Below are 26,015 nucleotides of genomic sequence, written 5' to 3' on the forward strand. Positions count from 1 at the left end.
GTGCACACCTCAAGGCTATCATACTGTGCACACCTCAAGGCTATCATACTGTGCACACCTCGAGGCTATCGTACTGTGCACACCTCGAGGCTATCATACTGTGCACACATCAAGGCTATCCTGCTGTGCACACCTCAAGGCTATCCTGCTGTGCACAATGCTATCCTGCTGTGCACACCTCAAGGCTATCATACAGTGCACACCTCAAGGCTATCCTGCTGTGCACACCTCAAGGCTATCCTGCTGTGCACACCTCAAGGATATCCTGCTGTGCACACCTCAAGGCTATCCTGCTGTGCACACCTCAAGGCTATCATACTGTGCACACCTCAAGGCTATCCTACTGTGCACACCTCAAGGCTGTCGTGCTGTGCACACCTCAAGGCTGTCCTGCTGTGCACACCTCAAGGCTATCATACTGTGCACACCTCGAGGCTATCCTACTGTGCACACCTTGAGACTATTCTACTGTGCACACCTCAAGGCTATCATACTGTGCACACCTCAAGGCTATCATACTGTGCACACCTTGAGACTATTCTACTGTGCACACCTCAAGGCTATCCTGCTGTGCACACCTCAAGGCTATCCTGCTGTGCACACCTCAAGGCTATCATACTGTGCACACCTCGAGGCTATCCTGCTGTGCACACATCAAGGCTATCATACTGTGCACACATTGAGACTAGTCTACTGTGCACACCTCAAGGCTATCCTGCTGTGCACACCTCGAGGCTATCATACTGTGCACACCTCAAGGCTATCCTGCTGTGCACACCTCAAGGCTATCCTGCTGTGCACACCTCCAAGCTATCCTACTGTGCACACCTCAAGGCTATCATACTGTGCACACCTCGAGGCTATCATACTGTGCACAACTCGAGGCTATCATACTGTGCACACCTCAAGGCTATCATACTGTGCACACCTCAAGGCTATCATACTGTGCACACCTCAAGGCTATCATACTGTGCACACCTCAAGGCTATCATACTGTGCACACCTCGAGGCTATCATACTGTGCACACCTCGAGGCCATCATACTGTGCACACCTCAAGGCTATCATACTGTGCACACCTCAAGGCTATCATACTGTGCACACCTCGAGGCTATCATACTGTGCACACCTCGAGGCTATCATACTGTGCACACCTCGAGGCTATCATACTGTGCACACCTCGAGGCTATCATACTGTGCACACCTCAAGGCTATCATACTGTGCACACCTCGAGGCTATCCTACTGTGCACACCTCAAGGCTATCCTGCTGTGCACACCTCAAGGCTATCCTGCTGTGCACACCTCAAGGCTATCCTGCTGTGCACACCTCAAGGCTATCCTGCTGTGCACACCTCAAGGCTATCATACTGTGCACACCTCGAGGCTATCCTACTGTGCACACCTCAAGGCTATCCTGCTGTGCACACCTCGAGGCTATCATACTGTGCACACCTCGAGGCTATCCTACTGTGCACACCTCGAGGCTATCCTACTGTGCACACCTCAAGGCTATCCTGCTGTGCACACTTCGAGGCTATCCTACTGTGCACACCTCAAGGCTATCCTGCTGTGCACACCTCAAGGCTATCCTGCTGTGCACACCTCAAGGCTATCCTGCTGTGCACACCTCAAGGCTATCCTACGGTGCACCCCTCGAGGCTATCCTACTGTGCACACCTCGAGGCTATCCTACTGTACATGTCAAGTTGTAGATTTGTTATTGCCTAAAGTTCAGTTATAGACGTTGGTTGCTAATGTGTTATGATTTAAATGTTGTTTAAAAATGCTATTTTCATAAAGTTAATAAAGGGTTTTTGCTTCGTTTTAGTTTTGGATGAGGAAAGGCTCGCTGAGGTCATGCTGGACAATTGTATACGTGTGCTTTTTTCGAGGCTAGATAAGGCCGGTCGTAAAACCACGCCCACATGCGCGTGATTTTGCGTAACGCTAGTAGAATGTTTAGAGTGCAGACATAAACCTATCGTTAACCATATATATTTTGTATTAATCACAGCGACGCATGACTCTGTATAAACATGCTTTGAATTACTCATGTAAACAAACCCATAAAATATATGGGTTTGTTTGGCCAAGCATGCACTCTTCTCTTTGTGAGTTACATTTCTGTTTTCTCGGAGCCCAGAGAAACATTTGGTCCGAATGATAAGGAAGGGCTGACTCCCCCGAACAGCGGATAACGGTGGGAGGGACTCTCGCCAGTCGCTTTGTTCTCTCGGAGATTTTCTGATAATCGTATTCATATATAAGTGAATGAGAATCAATGTGTTTCCAGGAAGGCTTGACGTGGCATGAAGCTGGATCTTGCTGTAGATGTCTTGTCTCCTCCGGATCTGTATAAGTTGGTTTTAATAAAAAGCTGCGTCATTTTTCAGGCTATTTGTGGACTTCTTTTCCAAACGAAGAGCTGCTTCTTCACAGATGGTACCAGGAGTGGGGTCAGCACCGGACGACGGGAAACGGAGCCCGAGGGACAGGAGGAAGGCTGCCTGAGGCCGGCGCCGGCACGCGGATTTGATTAAAGGTGGGAGTTGTTTTATATCAGAGGGCTATTATTCCAAATTCGTACCTTCCTCCCTCGAGCGGGTTCAGTCTCCTTGTCTTCCGCGCTGCCTGCACTCGAACAGAAATTGTAAGTAAAGGCTCATTTTAGGCCTCAGAATGACGTGGCTTTGTTAAAGCCAGGATAAACAAGTAAGGATACCAGTAAGGACTTAACAGTAAGCTTAAAGTTACAGTTAGCACCAGGAGGGGAAAATGAGGTCGGACAGCCATATAGGCTGGAGCCAGGTGGCCAAGATTTTTCCAGGAAGGAACAGCCCAGAGACAAGATGGGGTATGCCATTGCATGCCAGGGAACGAAGGGCTGTGGCTAACTTAAGAGGGCCATAGGAACATGGCCAGTAAAAGGATTTGCGCAGGATATCGGTGAAGATAACGTTCGGTACAAGGGAAGGGGGAAAAGTGAGGTCGGACAGCCGTAAAGGTTGAGCCAGGCCGAGAACTTTCCAGGAAGGATCAGCCCAGAGCAATAAGATGGGAAGCAAGCTAATGAAAGAAAGGGAACCCCTTAAGGGAACCCCGGCATCTTTCATGTTTAAGAGGCATCATTTTGCCGCGGTAAGACCATTAAAGGACTGGGCTGTGTTAACTAAAGATTTAAATAATCCCTGGCCAGAGGACAAGTAAGTAAGCAGTTAAACAAGTAAAACAGCGAGTGATGCCGCTGGACCAGATACCAGACCAAGACCCCCCAACCCCCCAAGACCTGAGCTCAGTCCCGGGGCTCTAGGCAACACCCCAACACCCCGCCCTGCCTTCCCTTTTTTCACCTCAACCCACCCCCGTCCAACCCGTCCCAAAAATCCTTTTCCTTGAATGAGAGACGTAACATGAATGAGCAAAGATTGTTTGGGAGTGGCTGGAGAAAGGCATGATTTGAGTCGATCTGAGTTTCGCGCAAAGTCTGGGAGACTTATATGAGTATATGAATGAGGAATGAATGTATATTGGGATGTTAATTGACGTGTGTATCTGGCCAATGTATTTGTCTGTCATCTGTTTGGGAGTTGTTTGGGAAGCGAATTGATATAAATCGGGTCAGGAAAGCACTCGGAGTGCCCTTGTCGACCTACTGTTGATATGAAGCGGTTTCTTGGAGATGGTTGCAGGATGGGCTGTTTTTTTTCTTTCGAGTGGCAGTCGGACGGAGATTTGGAATTTGTTGAACTAAATTCAGAATTCGAATCAATATGTGTGTTTTACTTGAATTGAAGAGTTCATTCAATGGCAGATATTGTGGATTGTATGTGTGGGATGTATCGCTGAGGCAGCTCACCTTTGGAGTTGGTGTCATATAGTGCATTTTGGGTCAGGGAGGTGGAGCGTCGGAGATCCTGTTTTTTTGCGATGTTTACGAGCTAGGGATGAGTTCTGACAGCTCAATGTTCTGACAGCTCACTACATGTCAGGTCGTAGATTTGTTATGACAGCTCTATGTTATGACAGCCGACTGCATGTCCCAACGTGAGGTAAACCCCGCCGTGAACGCGAATAGAGCGGCGTGCAGGGAGTGTTGGGATTCGTGTGGAGGCACGAGGGTGCGCGCCAAGACGGGGGGCGGCGTGGCGTCGTCGCGTTGAGATGGTTGTGCCAGGTCGATCGGCGATCTCTGAATTTAAATCGGATCTTTGTCATGTGTGTTGTGAAATTAACGTCTATCCGAGAATCCTGGCGATGTTCGTTTAATTAAAGTGTGGTACAAACCTGTGTTTCCGCCGTGCGGCTCCGTGGAAGTTTGGGTAGAGGGATATTGTGCGTTCGGGCAGGAGCCGAGCGAGCCGCGAGTCACGGGTGTGCTGTATGAGATTTGCTCAGAGTGCCGGCGATAACTCGCCCACTCTCAGAGGAGGATGTGTGCCCAAATGCATTGTGGGTCATTGCGACTTTGCTGAATGTCGGACGCTGGATGTCGGACGTTCATGTCAGACGAGCCATGTCAGAATAGTGGGCACCTGCGACATACATGCCATGCAATGTCACAAAAGGAATACGTTATTTAAAATGGATTTATATAAGGGGAAGAAACGATTTCCAAACTAAATTCGATTTCTAGAATGATTTTCTAAACGCTAAAATAAACGATTTCAAGACAGAGTAATTAATTTCCGGTGACAAGTTCCAACAGGAAGTCTTGTTCATACAGTAACAGTAAGTGAGGTACAGTGCGGAGTGGCGGCTGGAAGATGCATCGAAGGATTTGTGTTGATCGATGCGCCGGACAAAGGGTTTGCTGGCGAGCGATGCTGGTAAGGTTAAGTTATTAAAATTCAATAATTTGAGCAGAAATGTCACGTTTTCAACAGAACGCTTATCCGAGGAAAGAGGAATATCGAGGTTTCAACTGTCGGTATGTGGTGTGGCTTGTGCCAAGGTGTGGGCGCGAGGAGGATGTGGTTGTGTTTGCCTGTCTGTGGAGTTATACGGTTGTTGGATTCGTAGAAGCTAGCATTTTGCGATGTGGAGCTGTGAGTCACAAAATGTAAATATAACACAGAGAGATGGATAGGACAACAATGGAGTTTATATGGACGGGTTTGGGGCAGGTTCAATCTGACGATTACAGAGGGCTTTGTTCTGTTCACGAAACATGTAAAATTCATGGAGTTGAAGTGGTTTGCAAGAAGGCAGCAGAGTCAGTACTGGGATGCAACTTCGTCCAGGGGTTTTGGTCCAGCCTGCAAGGAGTCCAGGGGCTTGTTTCAGGGCTGGGTCGCCAAAAACGGGATGCTGTGCCCATCTGGATGTAAAATTATCCATCAAGGACGGGGAATGATGTGCAGTGTGATTGATTGGAGGTAATAAGGATTTGTGTTGATTTCCTGATTTGAGTTCATCTGGAAACAAAGACAGATGGGATTAATGTGTATATCAGGAACATTTTGGAAAGGAAATATGGATATATGACATTACTAAAATATAACCAAGCAATTGAGAGTTCTTGGGTTAATGGGATATAAATAAATGCATCTACAAATTGACGGTTTATAAAAAAAAATTTAGTTCTGGATGATACTTAAACGATGAACAATGTTGGCAATATACAAAGAATGTGACTTGTTTTTTGGGGGGAAAACATGTGGTTTAAAATTGGTTGGCTAAGTTTTAAAGATGGAGATGTTTCGCAGAACTCTTATGATTATTTATATGAGTGGTGGACTATTCCATGGCGAAGCATTTTCCAGTTTATTGAAAGTTGGATTTTGTAAAATAATGGTTTAATATAACCACAGTAGAAAATAATATACAGATTTGGAACATTTTGTAAACTTTCGAATAATGAGAAGATTCATAAAATTCATAAAAGGTGGATACTGGGAAACCATCGATGTTGGGGGCAAAGTTATGGGTGGTTTTGGGCAAACGAAGATTAATTTAGATTTATCATAGTTAAGTTCGAGGAAGTTGATTTGAAGCCAGAATTTTATTTGGATGCCAGAAAGGAGAAAGGAGATGCTGAAAGCCAGAAAGGAGATGCTGTTGTCTACTCTGAATGACAGGTGGTGGTATCCAGGGCGCTGAGGAGTTTGTTCACGTTGTAAAGTTTGTTTATTTAGTTTGTTTATTGTAGAGAAGAGTGCTTTTGGGATTCCGGAGCCAGAGTGGATAATTTGAGAGTAGTAGGTGGTCCTTGTGGGCTTGGGAGTGAACTGATTTGGGTTTAATAGGCACAAGCTGGTCTAAACAGGGTGAGGAGGATGGTGTGATTGATGATGTCAAAGGAGGCGTTGAGGTGAGGAGGATGAAAATGTTGAGGTTGCCGGCATCAGAGGAGAGAAAAGGTCGCTGGTGATTTTGAGGAGAACAGTTTCAGTACTGTGGCTGGAGCAGAATCCGGATTGGGATGTTTCATACAGGTTATTGGCAGAGTGGTGATGTTTGAGTTGAGTGGCCACAGCACGTTCCAAAACTTTTGACAGAAAGGGTAGGTTGGAGATGAGTCTGAAGTTATTTAGGGTGTCAGGGTTTAGTCCAGGGTTTTTTCCAGAATGGGGGTGAAGTTTCACGAGTTTTTGGGGAAATCGGTATGTGAAGCTGGATTAAGTTGGAACTGCTTGATGAGCCATGGAGATGGATTGGGTTTTGTTGTTGGTTGTCTGGGAGTTCGGTTGTTGCATTGCCAAAGGTTTCTGTGTGGTGGACACACTCGTTGGCTGTTGTCTTGTGTGACGTGGATGGAGATGTATGTGGCTGCGTGTGGCTGCCTGGAGTCGGGAAAACGGCTACAGTGGTTGATATTGGTTGTGGATCGTCCGGGGTGCTTCGATTTGCATAGGGGGTGAAGATTGGGATATTACATTATTTTAAGTAAGTATTGGTATGAGTAATTACATAAGTAATTATGAGTTATTATGAGTATTAGTTATGAGTAAGTGATTATTTTAGTAAAGTTACATGTTTCGCTGTGTTGTGGATCTGGGGACAAGCTAGTTTGATGGGTACCCTGGGGTCTTCGGCGTGTCTATGTGTTTGGCTGTCTGTCACACCGGACTCTTGAATGGGTTTTCATGAGACGAATTTCAGACATAACAGTGAGAATCTATTTTGAGCGAATCACAGTGGGTGAGGAAAACATTGTGTGTGACCAGACACCAGAACTGACCAGAATTGAAATTGGAAGTAGACCAGGTTATTTCTATTATTTGTTTATTCGTGAAAATAAATAAATAATAGGGGGAGGTTAATGGAGGTTAATGGTGGTTTGTTTGTGTTAATGGAGGTTAACGGTGGTTTGTTTGTGTTAATTCTAGTTGAAACTCTAGCTGAAGTAATTTTCGTTTATTTTTATTATTTTATTGATTTTTTGATTTGATTTGAGATTTGAGATGATTGATTTTTATTAATTTTATAATTTTATTTTTATTGATGTTGGAAACAGGTAATGGGATGCTGAGAGAAGGATTGAATTTAATTTGAATTGGACTGGATTAAATGGGATTGAATTTAAAAATTGAATATTGGATAAAATTGGATCCACTTGAAAAAAAGTGGATTAGGAAATTGGAGAAAAGGTGTTCTATGAAACTATGAATTGAATGAATTGAATCTATGAATTGGAGACCTGTAGACCAGGCGTTCCCAGGAGACTTGTGGACCAGGTGTTCCACCAGAGGAAAAGACCAGGTGTTCGTGGAGCACTTCACCTGCAAGAACGCCTTGGAACCAAGGTGGAAGGGACCAGTCCAGGTGTTGCTGAATACACCAACGGCAGTCTTTTGCGAGGGCAAGACCTCGTGGATCCACGCCACGCACTGTAAGTTGGCCATACAAGCACCAGACACTACACCACAGCAACCACAGTAAGGATGGGCCTAATCATAGGTACAATACTATTGATAGCGACAGCAGCTAGGGGAAACTCCGATTCCAATAGATGCGAAAACGAAACCCGACACCTCACCGTAACATGGGGACAAAGAGTATCACTACCATGTTTCGAACAGAAAGCCCTGCACACAAATTGGGTGAACATAAATTGGCTAGCACTGTCGGCAGGGCCTGGACGCGTTGGCATGGTACTACAAAAGCAACGAGAGTTCCGGGAAGACGGGCAAGCTAGCATTAAGACCTTGGCCCAACCAGGATACCAATGGGGAACCCCTGATTTTAAGCTACAAACACGCACACGCCTAGGGAAAGACATGACCATGCAGGTCCGGTGCAGCGTCTGGACCCCTGGCGCGGCCGGTGGCGAAAAGAACTACATACCATGCATCGAATACATACTCACGCCACAACCCCAGAATAAGGCCCCAAAGAAGGGTGAAAACACATATTGGAAAGTGGCCAGGGAAGTGGCAACAATTCAAAATAGGACACACTGCTGGTCGTGCATGCGCTTTCCCCAAGCAGGCACCACAGGAATACACATGATAGTGCTACCCTTGTCCCTCAATGACCTCTGCTCACAACCTATCGATTCCCCATGTTTAGTCACCACGCTGGAAAGAGAAGGGGTTGACAACGGCAAGAGTTGCAATCGACAATTTAATTATCGCCCGCCAATGATTGCCCATGTGGCCGAGAGGCCTGCCCCCGTCTGGGTCAAACCACAGAAAGGTAGGGTCTGCCTCCAGGGTTCCGGCCACTTGCGTATGGGAGAATCAGAATGCGCCTACACTCTCCCCGGGAAGCTGGGACAAGGGAGCTCGGGGATTACATTACGAATAGTACTGCAAGATAAACGCAACCACAACATAACGGCTATAACATTCTCTAGGGGGGTTAGTAGGATTAATGGGGTGGTAAAGGGACTCCAGTGCTTATCCACCCACCTGGTCCCACCCCATGGGACAATGTTTATATGCGGCGACAAGGCTTACCCCTATTTACCAAATAATTGGGGGGGCACATGTTATCTGGGTTCAGTCCTTCCTGACGTTGAGATACTGGATGAGCTAGACCCAAAGTCCTTGGACAGGCGTTATAAGAGGTCAGTCATGAACGAAGATGGAACCACTAAACTACACGGGAGTCTATGGGAAAAGGTGTTTGGTTTCTTCTTCCCAGGAGCGGGCACAGTCATGGATAGTTTCCGGATAGACAAATTGGCTTTGGCCCTAGAAAAGGTGGCAAACGACACCGCTACGGCTCATGACATACTATTGGATACGGTGATTCACATGCGTACAATGGTGATGCAGAAGTGAGACTAAGGGAAACTAGCCACGCCCTGACGATCGATCGGATCGCGCGCGAAAATTCTTATACATTTAGCTGGCTCACTGACTGGTTCCGGGGATGGACGGGCACCATAGTGAAGTGGTTATTGACCGCACTGGCTGTGATAATCGGGGTAGTAATTTGGGGGGCACTAATGAAATCTCTAGTCCTCCTCTGTATGAGAAAGTATTTTACAGGATGGAAAGTGAAGAAGCCGCCGACAACGACTATGGCTCTGACCACAGAGGCCGTCGACCTGAACGGGTCCTTCAACAAGGCAGTTGCGACCGGCGCTCCAGAAAATTGCATTGAATTTTGTAATGACTGTGATACTTGTGCGGATCCCATGTGGGAACTGGCTGCTGCCTGTAACGGTGTATGTGATGACTGTGATACTTGTGCTATAAACCCCTTGCGTGTACTGGCTAACGCTGCTTATGTATTACAAGCTGACAGCTGCACGCCCCCTTCCGACCCAACTATGGATCTGATTGCGACGCTGGGTCTGGCGGTCGAGGGACCCGACGTGGATATCCTAGACCCGCAAGCCGACCAGGCGCCCAAGGGAGACTTTGACATAAAGGAAGTTCCTCTCTTTGCTTCATATGTATTAAGTTCAAATGCTTCAAGTGAATCGGATTTTTCGCTCTGTACCCTGACCAGGAAATTGAGACACAAGATACTGACAATACTATGTATTCCCCAGAACAGCAGCACGTGAGGGACCTCATGGGCATGATCGTTGATTAACTTCGAAGATCTGCAAGGACTGAGTCTGCAAAGGGTGGGGGGAGCAAGTTCCGCAGGGGAGGTGACGGGCCCTCTGGCGGAGCAGAACCTCATCTGGACCAGACACCTTCGTTGTGGATCCGAAACGTTAATGGACTTTCATGTTCTGAGCCCTCAGGCTCCGAGCACGCACCACACGACACGTTCGCCAAATGCACGGGCGAGGCGCTTTGGGCGCACGATATGCCCTTGGGAGATACCCGCATTACACAATTATTTTTTCAATACCCGCATTACACAATTATTTTTCAATAAAGCCCGATGTGGCACGTTGTCTCTTAAGATACTTTGTCTTGACGAGACAAGAGGAAGGAATGTCAAGTTGTAGATTTGTTATTGCCTAAAGTTCAGTTATAGACGTTGGTTGCTAATGTGTTATGATTTAAATGTTGTTTAAAAATGCTATTTTCATAAAGTTAATAAAGGGTTTTTGCTTCGTTTTAGTTTTGGATGAGGAAAGGCTCGCTGAGGTCATGCTGGACAATTGTATACGTGTGCTTTTTTCGAGGCTAGATAAGGCCGGTCGTAAAACCACGCCCACATGCGCGTGATTTTGCGTAACGCTAGTAGAATGTTTAGAGTGCAGACATAAACCTATCGTTAACCATATATATTTTGTATTAATCACAGCGACGCATGACTCTGTATAAACATGCTTTGAATTACTCATGTAAACAAACCCATAAAATATATGGGTTTGTTTGGCCAAGCATGCACTCTTCTCTTTGTGAGTTACATTTCTGTTTTCTCGGAGCCCAGAGAAACATTTGGTCCGAATGATAAGGAAGGGCTGACTCCCCCGAACAGCGGATAACGGTGGGAGGGACTCTCGCCAGTCGCTTTGTTCTCTCGGAGATTTTCTGATAATCGTATTCATATATAAGTGAATGAGAATCAATGTGTTTCCAGGAAGGCTTGACGTGGCATGAAGCTGGATCTTGCTGTAGATGTCTTGTCTCCTCCGGATCTGTATAAGTTGGTTTTAATAAAAAGCTGCGTCATTTTTCAGGCTATTTGTGGACTTCTTTTCCAAACGAAGAGCTGCTTCTTCACATACACACCTCGAGACTATCATACTCTGCACACCTCGAGACGATTCTACTGTGCACACCTCTCGGCTATCCTGCTGTGCACACCTCAAGGCTATCATACTGTGCACACCTCGAGGCTATCCTACTGTGCACACCTCAAGGCTATCCTGCTGTGCACACCTCAAGGCTATCATACTGTGCACAACTCGAGGCTATCCTACTGTGCACACCTCAAGGCTATCCTGCTGTGCACACTTCGAGGCTATCCTACTGTGCACACCTCAAGGCTATCCTGCTGTGCACACCTCGAGGCTATCCTACTGTGCACACCTCGAGACTATCCTACTGTGCACACCTCAAGGCTATCCTGCTGTGCACACCTCGAGACTATTCTACTGTGCACACCTCGAGGCTATCCTACTGTGCACACCTCGAGACTATCCTACTGTGCACACCTCGAGACTATCCTACTGTGCACACCTCGAGACTATCCTACTGTGCACACCTCAAGGCTATCCTACTGTGCACACCTCGAGGCTATCCTACTGTGCACACCTCGAGGCTATCCTACTGTGCACACCTCGAGACGATTCTACTGTGCACACCTCTAGGCTATCCTACTGTGCACACCTCGAGACTATCCTACTGTGCACACCTCAAGGCTATCCTCCTGTGCACACCTCGAGACTATTCTACTGTGCACACCTCGAGGCTATCATACTGTGCACACCTCGAGACTATTCTACTGTGCACACCTCGAGGCTATCCTACTGTGCACAACTCGAGGCTATCCTACTGTACACACCTCGAGGCTATTCTACTGTACACACCTCGAGGCTATCCTACTGTGCACACCTCGAGGCTATCCTACTGTACACACCTCGAGACTATCCTACTGTGCACACCTCTAGGCTATCCTACTGTGCACACCTCTAGGCTATCCTACTGTGCACACCTCGAGACTATCCTACTGTGCACACCTCGAGGCTATCCTACTGTGCACACCTCGAGGCTATCCTGCTGTGCATACCTCGAGGCTATGCTGTTGTGCACACCTTGAGACTATTCTACTGTGCACACCTCAAGGCTGTCCTGCTGTGCACACCTCAAGGCTGTCCTGCTGTGCACACCTCAAGGCTGTCCTGCTGTGCACACCTCAAGGCTGTCCTGCTGTGCACACCTCAAGGCTATCATACTGTGCACACCTCGAGGCTATCCTACTGTGCACACCTCGAGACTATTCTACTGTGCACACCTCAAGGCTATCATACTGTGCACACCTCAAGGCTATCATACTGTGCACACCTCGAGGCTATCATACTGTGCACACCTCAAGGCTATCATACTGTGCACACCTCGAGGCTATCATACTGTGCACACCTCGAGGCTATCATACTGTGCACACATCAAGGCTATCCTGCTGTGCACACCTCAAGGCTATCCTGCTGTGCACACCTCAAGGCTATCCTGCTGTGCACACCTCAATGCTATCATACTGTGCACACCTCGAGGCTATCCTGCTGTGCACACCTCAAGGCTATCCTGCTGTGCACACCTCGAGGCTATCATACTGTGCACACCTCAAGGCTATCATACTGTGCACACCTCGAGGCTATCATACTGTGCACACCTCGAGGCTATCATACTGTGCACACCTCAAGGCTATCATACTGTGCACACCTCAAGGCTATCATACTGTGCACACCTCGAGGCTATCATACTGTGCACACCTCGAGGCTATCATACTGTGCACACCTCGAGGCTATCATACTGTGCACACCTCAAGGCTATCATACTGTGCACACCTCAAGGCTATCATACTGTGCACACCTCGAGGCTATCATACTGTGCACACCTCGAGGCTATCATACTGTGCACACCTCGAGGCTATCATACTGTGCACACCTCGAGGCTATCATACTGTGCACACCTCGAGGCTATCATACTGTGCACACCTCGAGGCTATCATACTGTGCACACCTCGAGGCTATCATACTGTGCACACCTCGAGGCTATCATACTGTGCACACCTCAAGGCTATCATACTGTGCACACCTCGAGGCTATCCTACTGTGCACACCTCAAGGCTATCCTGCTGTGCACACCTCGAGGCTATCATACTGTGCACACCTCGAGGCTATCCTACTGTGCACACCTCAAGGCTATCCTGCTGTGCACACCTCAAGGCTATCATACTGTGCACACCTCGAGGCTATCCTACTGTGCACACCTCAAGGCTATCCTGCTGTGCACACTTCGAGGCTATCCTACTGTGCACACCTCAAGGCTATCCTGCTGTGCACACCTCAAGGCTATCCTGCTGTGCACACCTCAAGGCTATCCTGCTGTGCACACCTCAAGGCTATCCTGCTGTGCACACCTCAAGGCTATCCTACGGTGCACACCTCAAGGCTATCCTACTGTGCACACCTCAAGGCTATCCTACTGTGCACACCTCAAGGCTATCCTGCTGTGCACACCTCAAGGCTATCCTGCTGTGCACACCTCAAGGCTATCCTGCTGTGCACACCTCAAGGCTATCCTGCTGTGCACACTTCGAGGCTATCATACTGTGCACACCTCAAGGCTATCATACTGTGCACACCTCGAGGCTATCATACTGTGCACACCTCGAGGCTATCATACTGTGCACACCTCGAGGCTATCATACTGTGCACACCTCGAGGCTATCATACTGTGCACACCTCGAGGCTATCATACTGTGCACACCTCGAGGCTATCATACTGTGCACACCTCGAGGCTATCATACTGTGCACACCTCAAGGCTATCATACTGTGCACACCTCAAGGCTATCATACTGTGCACACCTCGAGGCTATCCTACTGTGCACACCTCGAGGCTATCCTGCTGTGCACACCTCGAGGCTATCCTGCTGTGCACACCTCAAGGCTATCATACTGTGCACACCTCGAGGCTATCCTACTGTGCACACCTCAAGGCTATCCTGCTGTGCACACTTCGAGGCTATCCTACTGTGCACACCTCAAGGCTATCCTGCTGTGCACACCTCAAGGCTATCATACTGTGCACACCTCGAGGCTATCCTACTGTGCACACCTCAAGGCTATCCTGCTGTGCACACTTCGAGGCTATCCTACTGTGCACACCTCAAGGCTATCCTGCTGTGCACACCTCAAGGCTATCCTGCTGTGCACACCTCAACGCTATCCTGCTGTGCACACCTCAAGGCTATCCTGCTGTGCACACCTCAAGGCTATCCTACGGTGCACACCTCAAGGCTATCCTACTGTGCACACCTCAAGGCTATCCTACTGTGCACACCTCAAGGCTATCCTGCTGTGCACACCTCAAGGCTATCCTGCTGTGCACACCTCAAGGCTATCCTGCTGTGCACACTTCGAGGCTATCCTACTGTGCACACCTCAAGGCTATCCTGCTGTGCACACCTCAAGGCTATCCTGCTGTGCACACCTCAAGGCTATCCTGCTGTGCACACCTCAAGGCTATCCTGCTGTGCACACCTCAAGGCTATCCTGCTGTGCACACCTCAAGGCTATCCTACGGTGCACACCTCAAGGCTATCCTACGGTGCACACCTCAAGGCTATCCTACGGTGCACACCTCAAGGCTATCCTACGGTGCACACCTCAAGGCTATCCTACTGTGCACACCTCAAGGCTATCATACCGTGACGCTATCTTGACGTTGGGGCACAATGGAGAAATTAACACCCGACCATCTCTGGGATTTGAACATGGGATTATGTCACATGTTTAGATGTGAAGATCACATGACCTATCTTCTCTTATGTTACAAATTACAAGACAACTGATTGTTGGTTAGAAAAAAATCCACAAATTTTTGACCTCGAGTCATGGACTGAATCGTTTGTCAATACGTAATCACATGTATATGACGTATCAACGAGTTACGATTTGTTAAAACGTAAAACAAGCCAAACATCAGTTGTTTTGTGGTATCGAAGTTGCAGGAGAAAGAGGCGACCAGATCGTCTGGCTGTATTACATGTCTGCACTTCATTCTCCATTGTCTCCACTAGGTGTCAGCACGGTTTAGGGATGGGTGGGACCAGAACTTTACAACGAGCATCAATCATGTGTGTGTGTGTGTGTGTGTGTGTGTGTGTGTGTGTGTGTGTGTGTGTGTGTGTGTGTGTGTGTGGATATGTGTGTGTGTGTGGATGGGTGTGTGTGTGTGTGTGTGTGTGTGTATGTATGTGTGTGTGTGTGTGTGTGTGTGTATGTGTGTGTGTGTGTGTGTGTGTGTGTGTGTATGTGTGTGTGTGTGTGTGTGTGTGTGTGTGTGTGTGTGTGTGTGTGTGTGTGTGTGGATGGGTGTGTGTGTGTGTGTGTGTGTGTGTGGATATGTGTGTGTGTGTGGATATGTGTGTGTGTGGATGGGTGTGTGTGTGTGTGTGTGTGTGTGTGTGTGTGTGTGTGTGTATGTGTGTGTGTATGTGTGTGCATGTTCCGTTATTATTTCCATGTGCGGACTTTAGGAGATCGAACCGAGCCTCGACATCTTCCAACTGCAGTTTGTGTGTCGTAATATTCCCAGGGGTGTTTTTTAGGATGTCTGTAAGGTTCTTCGAATCATTCCCTTTGCTCCAATTATCATTGGTACAATTGCAGTGCTCTTCAGCTTCCAGGATCCTTTCGCTTCATTTTTGAGATCTTGGGATTTGGTCATTTTCTTGTTTTGTGCGTTGTTTAGGCCAAAATCACTGGGTACGGACACCTTAATTATCAATGCCTTGTTTTATTTTTCTGTACCTCAGTAGGCCTACTATATGCGGTCGCAATGCTTTGTTTTCTATGTTCACGCTGGATGGGATCATTAGGTCATACTTGCACTACCCTCTCTCCACCCCACCCCCAGGAATACCTCTGGCTACGGCTTCCTCGCTGCTCCCACCTTTTGTTCATATGTGTTCTGTACCGTCCTCCAAACAGTGATGACTCCATTTACATCTCCCTGTCTGACAACATGGACCAACTTCTATCCACTCATCCCAACTCTCTCTTCCTCATATGTGGCGACTTCAACTGTCATCATGCCAGCTGGCTGGGTGTGGGTTCCTTTCACACCAGCTATGGCATCTCAGAAAAGGACTTCTGCGACTCACTGGGACTGACACAATCTGTCAATTTCCCGACCCGGATCTCAGTCAATGGAGTATATTCTCTTATAGACTTGGTTATGACTAACCTCCCTGCAAATGTCTCCTGCTCTTCTTCTGCTCCAATCGGTTCTTCTGATCATTTCCTTGTTAAAGTGGACATCTCTCTGGCCATTCTCAGAGAGCCTCCTCAGTGCCGACAAGTCTGGCATTTTACTCAGGCTGACTAGCACGGTCTTCAAGCAGCCATCAACCATCTGGACTGGTCTCCCATCTCTACTGCCTCTGACATCAATTCTTCCTGGGAATTCTTCCAAAGCAAACTGCTCTCTCTCATGCACAGTTTTATCCCATCTCGTCTTCAGTTGTCTTACCCTTCCTCCCGTCCATGGTACACTGAATCTTGTGGTGAGGCAGTTGCCATGAAGCAACTTGCCTTCTCCTCATGGAAAGCAAATCCAACTGAAGGAAATCTCAGTTCCTTTCACAAAGCTCGGAACAAGTGTGTGCCTACCCTCAGGAGAGCCAGGAAACACTATCTCTCTACTCTGAAAACTGAACTCTCAAACCTGTCTCCCTCTTCCAAATCCTGGTGGCATCTGGTCAATTCTGTTTCTGGCCTTTGTTCCCCTTCCATCCCCTCCCTTACCTCAAACGGCTACACAGCTGACTCCACACGTGAAAAAGCTGAATGCCTCAACTCTGTGTTTGCCTCAAAATCTTGTTTCCAAAACCCATCCCTCTCTGTACCCACCTTACCCAGTCATATCCAGCTGCTTCTGGACTCTGTGTCCTTCTATCCTGATAAGGTGGAGGAGTTTCTGTCAATCCTCGACTATGACTCTGCAACTGGACCAGACGGCATGAGCCCACGGGTCCTAAAATCCTGCTCTGCCGCTCTTTCACACCCTCTCTTCTCTTCACCCTCTCTTTTGCTCAAGGTCATCTGCCATCACCTTGGAAATTAGCCAACATCACCGCTTTACAGAAAAAGATGCAAAAACAGATGCCTTGCAACTACAGACCAATCAGCCTTCTCCCAATTATCAGCAAAATCATGGAATCCATCATTGCTTCAGATATCAAATCTTTCCTCTTCTCCAATGGCTTGATCTCTGATTATCAATTTGGTTTCAGACCAGGTCACTCTACTCTGGACATGTTGCTTCTGCTGTCTCAACAATGGATGGAGGTCCTCAATACCAAATAGGAAATCAGAGCTGTCTCCCTTGACATATCACATGCCTTCGATACGGTCTGGCACCCCGCTCTGCTCACCAAACTCTCCTCCTATGGTATCCATGGAAATCTCCATGCATGGCTTGCGGACTTCCTCTCTGGTCATAGTCAACGTGTGGCCCTGAATGGGTCTCTCTCATCTCCCCTTCCTGTTCAGGCTGGAGTTCCTCAAGGCAGTGTTCTGGGCCCTGTGATTTTTTTAAATTTTATCAATGATCTCTCTGACTCTCCTGAAAATCCTCTCTTTCTCTTTGCTGATGACTCCACACTCTGTCACTCCATTTCTCATATCTCAGATCGGCAGTCTGCAGCCTCCTCACTCTCTGCAGATCTGGACAAAATCACAGACAGATGCCTTGTGGAACATGTCTTTCAATCCTGACAAATCTCACACTCTTACCATTCTCTCCGAAAAGACCGACTGGACAACCCTCCCATCTACTTTCTGAACAATCCACTCCAAGAAGTTCTGTCACTCAATCTTTTGGGCCTCACTATCTGCCATGATCTTTCCTGGGAAACCACATTTCCAAGCTTGTCTCCAAAGCCAGTCGCCGACTGGGCATCCTCCGTCGTGTGAGGTCCTTCCTTGGCACACCTGAGCTCCTCACCACATACAAGGCTTTCATCCACAGCTGAATGGAATACGGTTCTCCCCTCTGGGCTGGTGCTCCTACCTCACACCTAGCTCGTCTTCACGCTGTTGAAACCAAAGCTTTCAGAATCATTGGAATCTCCCGCGATGAAGCTAACACCGAGGGCCTTTCACTCACTCACCGCAGGCAGGTTGGTGGTCTTTGTTGTCTTCTACTGACTCCTATCCGGCCTGGCTCCCCCAGCTCTATCTGTGCTCTGTCCCCCAAATATTCCTACTGGCCACACAAGATATGCCAGTAACCCTCTTCTGGTGAAATTGCCAAAATCAAGACTCTCTGCTCACCTTCACACCTAAAAACTTCAACTCACCTAAAACAGCTGTTCAGCACCATCTCTTATCTTCCCCCATCCAAAACCTTGATCCTCTTCTACCCCCGTTAAGTCACCCCCAGATCCACTTTTTTTGAAATACCGACTTCTTTCCTGGAAGTTCTTGCAGTGTTCATGTGTTTTTTTTTTAGCCTCGGCCACCACCACCACCCCCCCCCCCCCTCCCATGCCTCCTCTCCCCAAGCCTTCTCCATCCCACAGATCTCCCGATGTCCCTGCTCTCAAATGTTGTACTTGTGTGCTTCCCCCCCTATCTCCCCATCTTGTCGACCGTCCCTTTATTTTGTCTTATGTGTCCGTTTGTTTTTTGCCATTAATGTTAGCTCTTACACGAGCCTCGATCTTGTATACAGAAAATAAAAAATAAATATAAAAAAAGTGAGAAATATTTCCTTGTTTGCAATGATTGCTTTTGGTTCATGTTTCCACGAGTTTTCTGGAACTGGGGTATTGAGACTTTTGTAGATGTGCCAGTAGATTACTCCACATACCTTGTTGTGCCTTAGGGTGTACAGCTGCTCTGACATGAGTTTGTTACATCCTGATAGGAGGTGATTCAGGCTTTCTGTTTCTACCTTGCAGAACCTACACTTGTCTGATTGACTCAGTCCTGCCATTTTTTAAAAGCCATCAGTGTTGTGTTCTTCATCTCTGGCATTTATGATCATTTGTTCTCCATCCCAGTTGAGCTGACCTCTTCTTAGCCATTCCAATGAGCATTCTTTGTCCACGTACAATCTGTCCAATTTTTTTTTATACCTTCCTGCTCTATCAGCGTGCTCCTAGCTGTCGGTGTTTATCTGTTGATATTTTGTCTTATATTTTTCTGTTTCTTTTTTTTTTGCAATCTTTGGGGCTGTATTTGGTGCTGCTTCGGTTTCATGTGTGACATCCTGTATTCACACCTGTTTTTGGAATAATTTTGTTAGTTGGGTTATGGATATGTTTTATGGCTGCTGGCTTCATGTTTGTGTGCAAATTGTATTTGGTAGTTTGGTGCGTTTTTTCCTTTGGCAAATCACACATTTTGTCATGTCAAGTGAGGACCCATCATTCTGCATCATAGCTATAGTTGAGTTACATCAGGCCGCTGCCTCCTTCTCCTCTCGGCAGGTACATTCTCGGGGTGGTTTGCTTTTTGTCGAACATTTTGCAGAAAGTGAAGAGTTTACTTCTTTTGATATCTAGTTTGTTGATTTCCGATTGTGACCAGTTTGTTATTCTACAATTGTATTGGAACACTGGTAGTTGGAGTTGGTTTATGGCTTTGATTTTGTTCGTTGGAGATAGGTATGTTTGAGGATCAGCCTCATTCTATGCAGGTATTCTTTGGTAATTGTTTTGCGCATTTGTTTGTGAAATATTTGGTGGTACTTTTCTACTCCGAGGTATTTGTATGATGCTTCGTTGTCTAGTCCTTGTATTGTCTTGCATAAGAGGGCAAAATATAGCTTTTATATTTGTATTTATACTTATATTTATTTATTATTATAACTTATTTTATTACTATTATTTATTACTCTTATTATTATTACTATATTATTACTACTATTATTTATTGATATTATTTATTCATATTTGTATTGTATTTAATTCTGAAAGTTGTATTTTGGTCGATTTGTATGTTGCCCATTTTAGTTGGTTTACCATGCATGAATGTGCATTTGGCACATAATCCATGAGCCAAATCCCAGGAAATTCACTTTCGCTCCCCTTCCCCCTCCCCCAGCGGTGACAAGGGTTCAATTACACCAAAATGTTGGGAAGCCTTTCAAAATTTCAGATAAAAAGTTTTTTTTTTTTTGTATACAAGATCGAGGCTCGTGTAAGAGCTAAAATCGAGGCTGTAAGAGCTAAGAGTTCCCGTTCCTCTGAGTGGAACTAATCTTTTTGGAGTCATTTAAAAAACTTTTTGAGATAACCTGTTCACAGACAAACAGACAGAGAGAGACACAGACATGGGTGAAAACATAACCTCTGATGACCTTCCATGGTGGAGTTAACGAACAAATTAAAGAGCAGGCTACAAAACTGTTTTCAAGAAGACAGAGGATTTTGGAATCCACCACACCACAATAAAGGTGAGGTAGTGTTTTCTGAAAAGGTACCAAGAGAACAATATATTTCTGAGATTTCAGATGACTCAGGATGAAATCATGTCGGATACAGAAAGTCGGCATGACGACGCCTACCATTTGGACCCTGATCAAGACATCACGAAAATATTTCATGCAGCTAAGCATCTCCATATGGAACTTCTAAATCATGACGGTGGGATGTCATGGCCTCACACATGCCAAGAGTTGAGAAAGGAAGATGTGTAAGTTTGCCAGATTTGATGTAGAATTTCCCTTTTTCCAGTAATCCCTCCAGTCATGCCGTAAAAGGAGGACTTGCACATATGCTTCGAAGTAATGATTCTGAAAGTCAGTTACCAGTTCCTTTGGAGAGAATGACAGCATCTGAAACATTACATCGCAATATTCAATCAATTGCGGAGGACATTCTGTATGTTACATCAAAGGGAAGGAAAAATAACACTTTAACATGTAGCTCTTTCCATGACGATAAAAATCATTGACTCTTCATCTTCATACTCTTCTGTTAAAGAAGTGGAGACAGAAATGGCAGAATTAATCCTTGCCAGTGGAAACAATGGTGTTCTGCTACCGAGCAACACTCAGCGATACATCCCTGAAATTTTCTGTTGGGATAACAATCACATTGGAGAGGAGACATTGTCTGGGAAGAACACTACACACTGTACAAATGGGATTCTTGGAAAATATCATTGGAGATACATCCTGATATTTCAGGCCCACATGGAATGGGTGGTCTGTTGCTGTTGGAAACATAACTGTCGATTGGATGGACTTTCAACCTGGACCCATGGTCATAGATGAACGAATGGCATGTGGGTGCAAAGGTTGCTGCAGTCATGGTAGATGTTCCTGTAAGCGGATTTACACTTACACAGATGCTTGCAAATGCAGTGATACTTAAATAAATAAATATTTTGAGGATCTGAGTGACAGTGACAGTGGTGATGAGAGATAAGAAATCTCAAAAAAATTTGTATGTACTTGTGGTGTATTGCAAACTTCTATTTGTCAAATTAAGGCAATTATTTGGCAACATTTAACTTAACATATTCGTTTAAGTTCATCTAACAATTTTAATTATTTAATTAAGAGGGTTAATTGTGTTGTACTCCAAGTTTTACTCAGAGCCAAAGCGCTGAGCTACTTATACCGTCCATCGCGAAATGGTGGTGCAAATCGGGCGGCAGATGTTGAATTTGTTTTAAAAGATGGCAAAATATAGCTTTTATATTTGTATTTATACTTATATTTATTTATTATTATAACTTATTTTATTACTATTATTTGTTACTCTTATTATTATTACCATATTTTTTATTATTACTACTATTATTTATTTTTATTATTTATTCATATTTGCATTGTATTTAATTTATATTTTATATTGTGTGTTATTCCATGAAGGTCTCTATTAAATCTACTTTAATCCAGATGTTTCATGTTGATTTTAATGATTACTGGAAGGGACAATAAAGTGACTGACTATATTGCATCAATAAATGTGAAATGAAAATGCAAACGAATCAAAAAGCAGCTTTTCAAACACTGCGTGGGAAGCGGCCGTCGTAAACGGGAGACAGACGAACACACGGACAGACACCACAGTTCGCAATATGTAATCGATATAAAATGTCATTAATTTATTGGACATTAATATGGACGTAGCTATGACCTTCACATTTTTCAATGTAATGTCACCAAGATCCAGCAATCAATAATTAACATAATATAAACTTTTGAATTATGATTGTAAATAATTAGCTTTTCGAATGACGATTGTTGTGTATAGAGACATTGATTATATTGTAGGAAATTCACATTTAGATAATTAAATTGATATATGTGGGAAAATTACGTGCCCAGCCCAGGAATCAAACCCAGGTCCTCTGGTGAACCGTACCACTGCTCTGCCATCTGAGCTATCTGGGCAACACTGACTCAGCATGCAATTTTCCTACACATATGGTTGCCACTCTCTTTCCGTGAATGCTTCCGGGGCACTCGCTTGCAACCATAGGAGCACCAACGGCCTGCTCACGATCAGTATCACCTGATTATGTTCATTAATGTAATTTAGATCATTCATCTACTATATAAGAGAGCCAGCCGTTGGTGTGTGTGTGTGTGTGTGTGTGTGTGTGTGTGTGTATGTTGACATTTTTCTCAGAGATGGCTGAACGGATCTTCGTCATACTTTTAGAGGTTCATAAGTGAGTGCCTAGGAGTGTTTTAGGCAAAAAAAAAGTTTGTTTTTTTGGAAAAAAAGAAAAAAAAGAAGCTCGACAGTGCCGAAGCCTTTTAAAATTAATGACAGTTATATACAAGTACACATTCGCATAAATAAATACAAAACAATTACCAGACATTTGAACACAAATAATTATCAAACTATTCTGGAAGCGGTCGAAGTTGGTGGTAAGTCACCTTCTTCTTCCTGAACGTCATCATACTTAACTCGGAAACGTGATGAACGGTACATTCACCAGAATATATTCAACGAAAAGGGAAAATGATGATTTGACATTTGTCATGGATTCTGATTTGGATGTAATTGCTTTTCCATTATATTTGCCCTCATTTCAAAGATGTTAATGTTTCTTTTTCACTTGAGCAATACCGGGTACTCCAGCTAAAAACGCGTTTATACTTTACTCGGGGTACAAATACAAATACAACCTTGTCTGGGGGGTAACATAGCCTATGTGGCCCCGGCCAAATTCAGGGTTCTGGGGGGCCGGGGGAGGGGCGTATATTTTCTATGTAAATGTGTACCATGGTGGCAGAGGGAATTACAATTTTATTTTTTACCTGGGCAACACTGAGGTTGAATCACTCTTTGCTCTTTGCATGGGAAAATTTTCCTCCTTCATTTCCCCCCCTCCCCCAAAATGGATGGGCCTGTGAAAGCCACCCTCCCCCCCAAAAAGATGTATATGTCGTAAAAAAATATCTTTCCCCTTCCTCACCCCTTACCTCCCCCCTCCGCTCCCCCATCAACTCCCTTCCTCATGCCTCCCTCTCCTGCCTCCCCACCCTCCGGCAACGCCGGCTACTCCTGCTAGTATGCTATAATTTGAACTCGTCAGCTCATGTGCAGCTATCAATTTGCATAACAGCAAAGGATGTTCAGTGTCTGAGTTATGTATTTTTCTTTGGATTTAATTTGATATGGGTATTTCTGCAATGAAATTTTATTAAAATAATGATTATCATTGTCTTTTAAGGGATGTGAAAGTGAATAGTATGTTTATTTAAGCAACTTTTAAGTCACGTTTTATGATAAGAGATTCACTGGGTTCATGTATAAATGACTCCCAAAAGTATAGTTACACTTTGAGGAACGGGAACACTTTTGATATGAATCCCTGAAAGGCATCCTAACATTTTGGTACAATCAAACCTTTTGCCAAGCCTTGGAAGGTGACAACCTCTTTTCTGAGGACCCTATTCAGATTTGGCTCCTGCACGACATTTATCTCAGCAAAATTACATTTGAATGTTGTCAGAGTACCGTTTCACTAACTTCTGTTGTTCTGTCAATTTTCGTCCTTCGGTGGGAAGAGCTTTAAATCATCGATGTACAGTTGATGTGTTACCCTTCCTGTCCCTTTGGATATTCTTCTATTAAATGTTAGTGTGTATCTGTGTGCGTCGTTGATAACAATCTCAATATGCAGGTTTCAGAATATAGAACGGAGCACTCCCAGGTCTCAAAGTATCCATCTTCGTGTGTGTGTGTGTGTGTGTGTGTGTGTGTGTGTGTGTGTGTGTGTGTGTGTGTGTGTGTGTGTCGTTGGTTATTATCTCCATTTCAGGAGGTGAAATGGAGTGGGATGCATTGATTTTTGTATAACATTTTGTGGATGGTGATGAGTTTTCTTGATTTGATGTCTAAATTGTTGATTTCTGATTGGGGCCCATTTATTATTCTACAGCTGTATTGGAACACTGGTACTGCAAGCTGGTTTATGGCTTTGATTTTGTTCGTTGGAGATAGGTATGTTTGAGGATCAGCCTCATTCTATGCAGGTATTCTTTGGTAATTGTTTTGCGCATTTGTTTGTGAAATATTTGGTGGTCCTTTTCTACTCCGAGGTATTTGTATGATGTTTCGTCGTCTAGTCCTTGTATTGTCTTGCATAAGAGGGCAAAATATAGCTTTTATATTTGTATTTATACTTATATTTATTTATTATTATAACTTATTTTATTACTATTATTTATTACTCTTGTTATTATTACAATATTATTATTATTACTACTATTATTTATTGATATTATTTATTCATATTTGTATTGTATTTAATTCTGAAAGTTGTATTTTGGTCGATTTGTATGTTGCCCATTTTAGTTGGTTTACCACGCATGAATGTGCATTTGGCACATAATCCATGAGCCAAATCCCAGGAAATTCACTTTCGCTCCCCTTCCCCCTCCCCCAGCGGTGACAAAGGTTCAATTACACCAAAATGTTGGAAAGCCTTTCAAAATTTCAGATAAAAAGTTTGTCTTTTGTTTTTTTTTGTATACAAGATTGAGGCTCGTGTAAGAGCTAAAATCGAGGCTGTAAGAGCTAAGAGTTCCCGTTCCTCTGAGTGGAACTAATCTTTTGGGAGTCATTTAAAAAACTTTTTGAGATAACCTGTTCACAGACAAACAGACAGACAGACATGGGTGAAAACATAACCTCTGATGACCTTCCATGGTGGAGTTAACGAACAAATTAAAGAGCAGGCTACAAAACTGTTTTCAAGAAGACAGAGGATTTTGGAATCCACCACACCACAATAAAGGTGAGGTAGTGTTTTCTGAAAAGGTACCAAGAGAACAATATATTTCTGAGATTGCAGATGACTCAGGATGAAATCACGTCGGATACAGAAAGTCGGCATGACGACGCCTACCATTTGGACCCTGATCAAGACATCACGAAAATATTTCATGCAGCTAAGCATCTCCATGTGGAACTTCTAAATCATGACGGTGGGATGTCATGGCCTCACACATGCCAAGAGTTGAGAAAGGAAGATGTGTAAGTTTGCCAGATTTGATGTAGAATTTCACTTTTTCCAGTAATCCCTTCCAGTCATGCCGTAAAAGGAGGACTTGCACATATGCTTCGAAGTAATGATTCTGAAAGTCAGTTACCAGTTCCTTTGGAGAGAATGACAGCATCTGAAACATTACATCGCAATATTCAATCAATTGCGGAGGACATTCTGTGTCAGAGTACCGTTGTTCAATCATGTACCGTTGTTCATTCAAGTCCAGCAGTCATGGTAGACTTTAACATGGAGCTCTTTCCATGACGATAAAAATCATTGACTCTTCATCTTCATACTCTTCTGTTAAAGAAGTGGAGACAGAAATGGTAGAATTAATCCTTGCCAGTGGAAACAATGGTGTTCTGCTACCGAGCAACACTCAGCGATACATCCCTGAAATTTTCTGTTGGGATAACAATCACATTGGAGAGGAGATATTGTCTGGGAAGAACACTAC

The 26,015-nt window shown here is 45.0% G+C and overlaps 1 protein-coding gene across 1 annotated transcript; it reads left to right on the forward strand.

The window, feature by feature from the left end:
• Positions 1 to 1,707: 1,707 nt before the first annotated feature.
• LOC144893678 (uncharacterized) lies at positions 1,708 to 11,033 on the forward strand. Its single transcript, XM_078784995.1, has 2 exons — positions 1,708 to 2,543; positions 7,647 to 11,033. The coding sequence occupies exon 2, from the start codon at positions 7,885 to 7,887 to the stop codon at positions 9,226 to 9,228; it is 1,344 nt and encodes a 447-aa protein (XP_078641121.1). The 5' UTR covers positions 1,708 to 2,543; positions 7,647 to 7,884; the 3' UTR covers positions 9,229 to 11,033.
• Positions 11,034 to 26,015: the final 14,982 nt, after the last annotated feature.

The sequence above is a fragment of the Myxine glutinosa genome, chromosome 1 (genome assembly GCF_964187855.1).
Source record: "Myxine glutinosa chromosome 1, kmMyxGlut1.1, whole genome shotgun sequence".
NCBI classification, from domain to species: Eukaryota; Metazoa; Chordata; class Myxini; order Myxiniformes; family Myxinidae; genus Myxine; species Myxine glutinosa.

Coding starts and splice junctions, on each gene's coding strand:
- LOC144893678 (XM_078784995.1), top strand. CDS start 7,885: ATGGGCCTAATCATAGGTACAATACTATTGATAGCGACAGCAGCTAGG.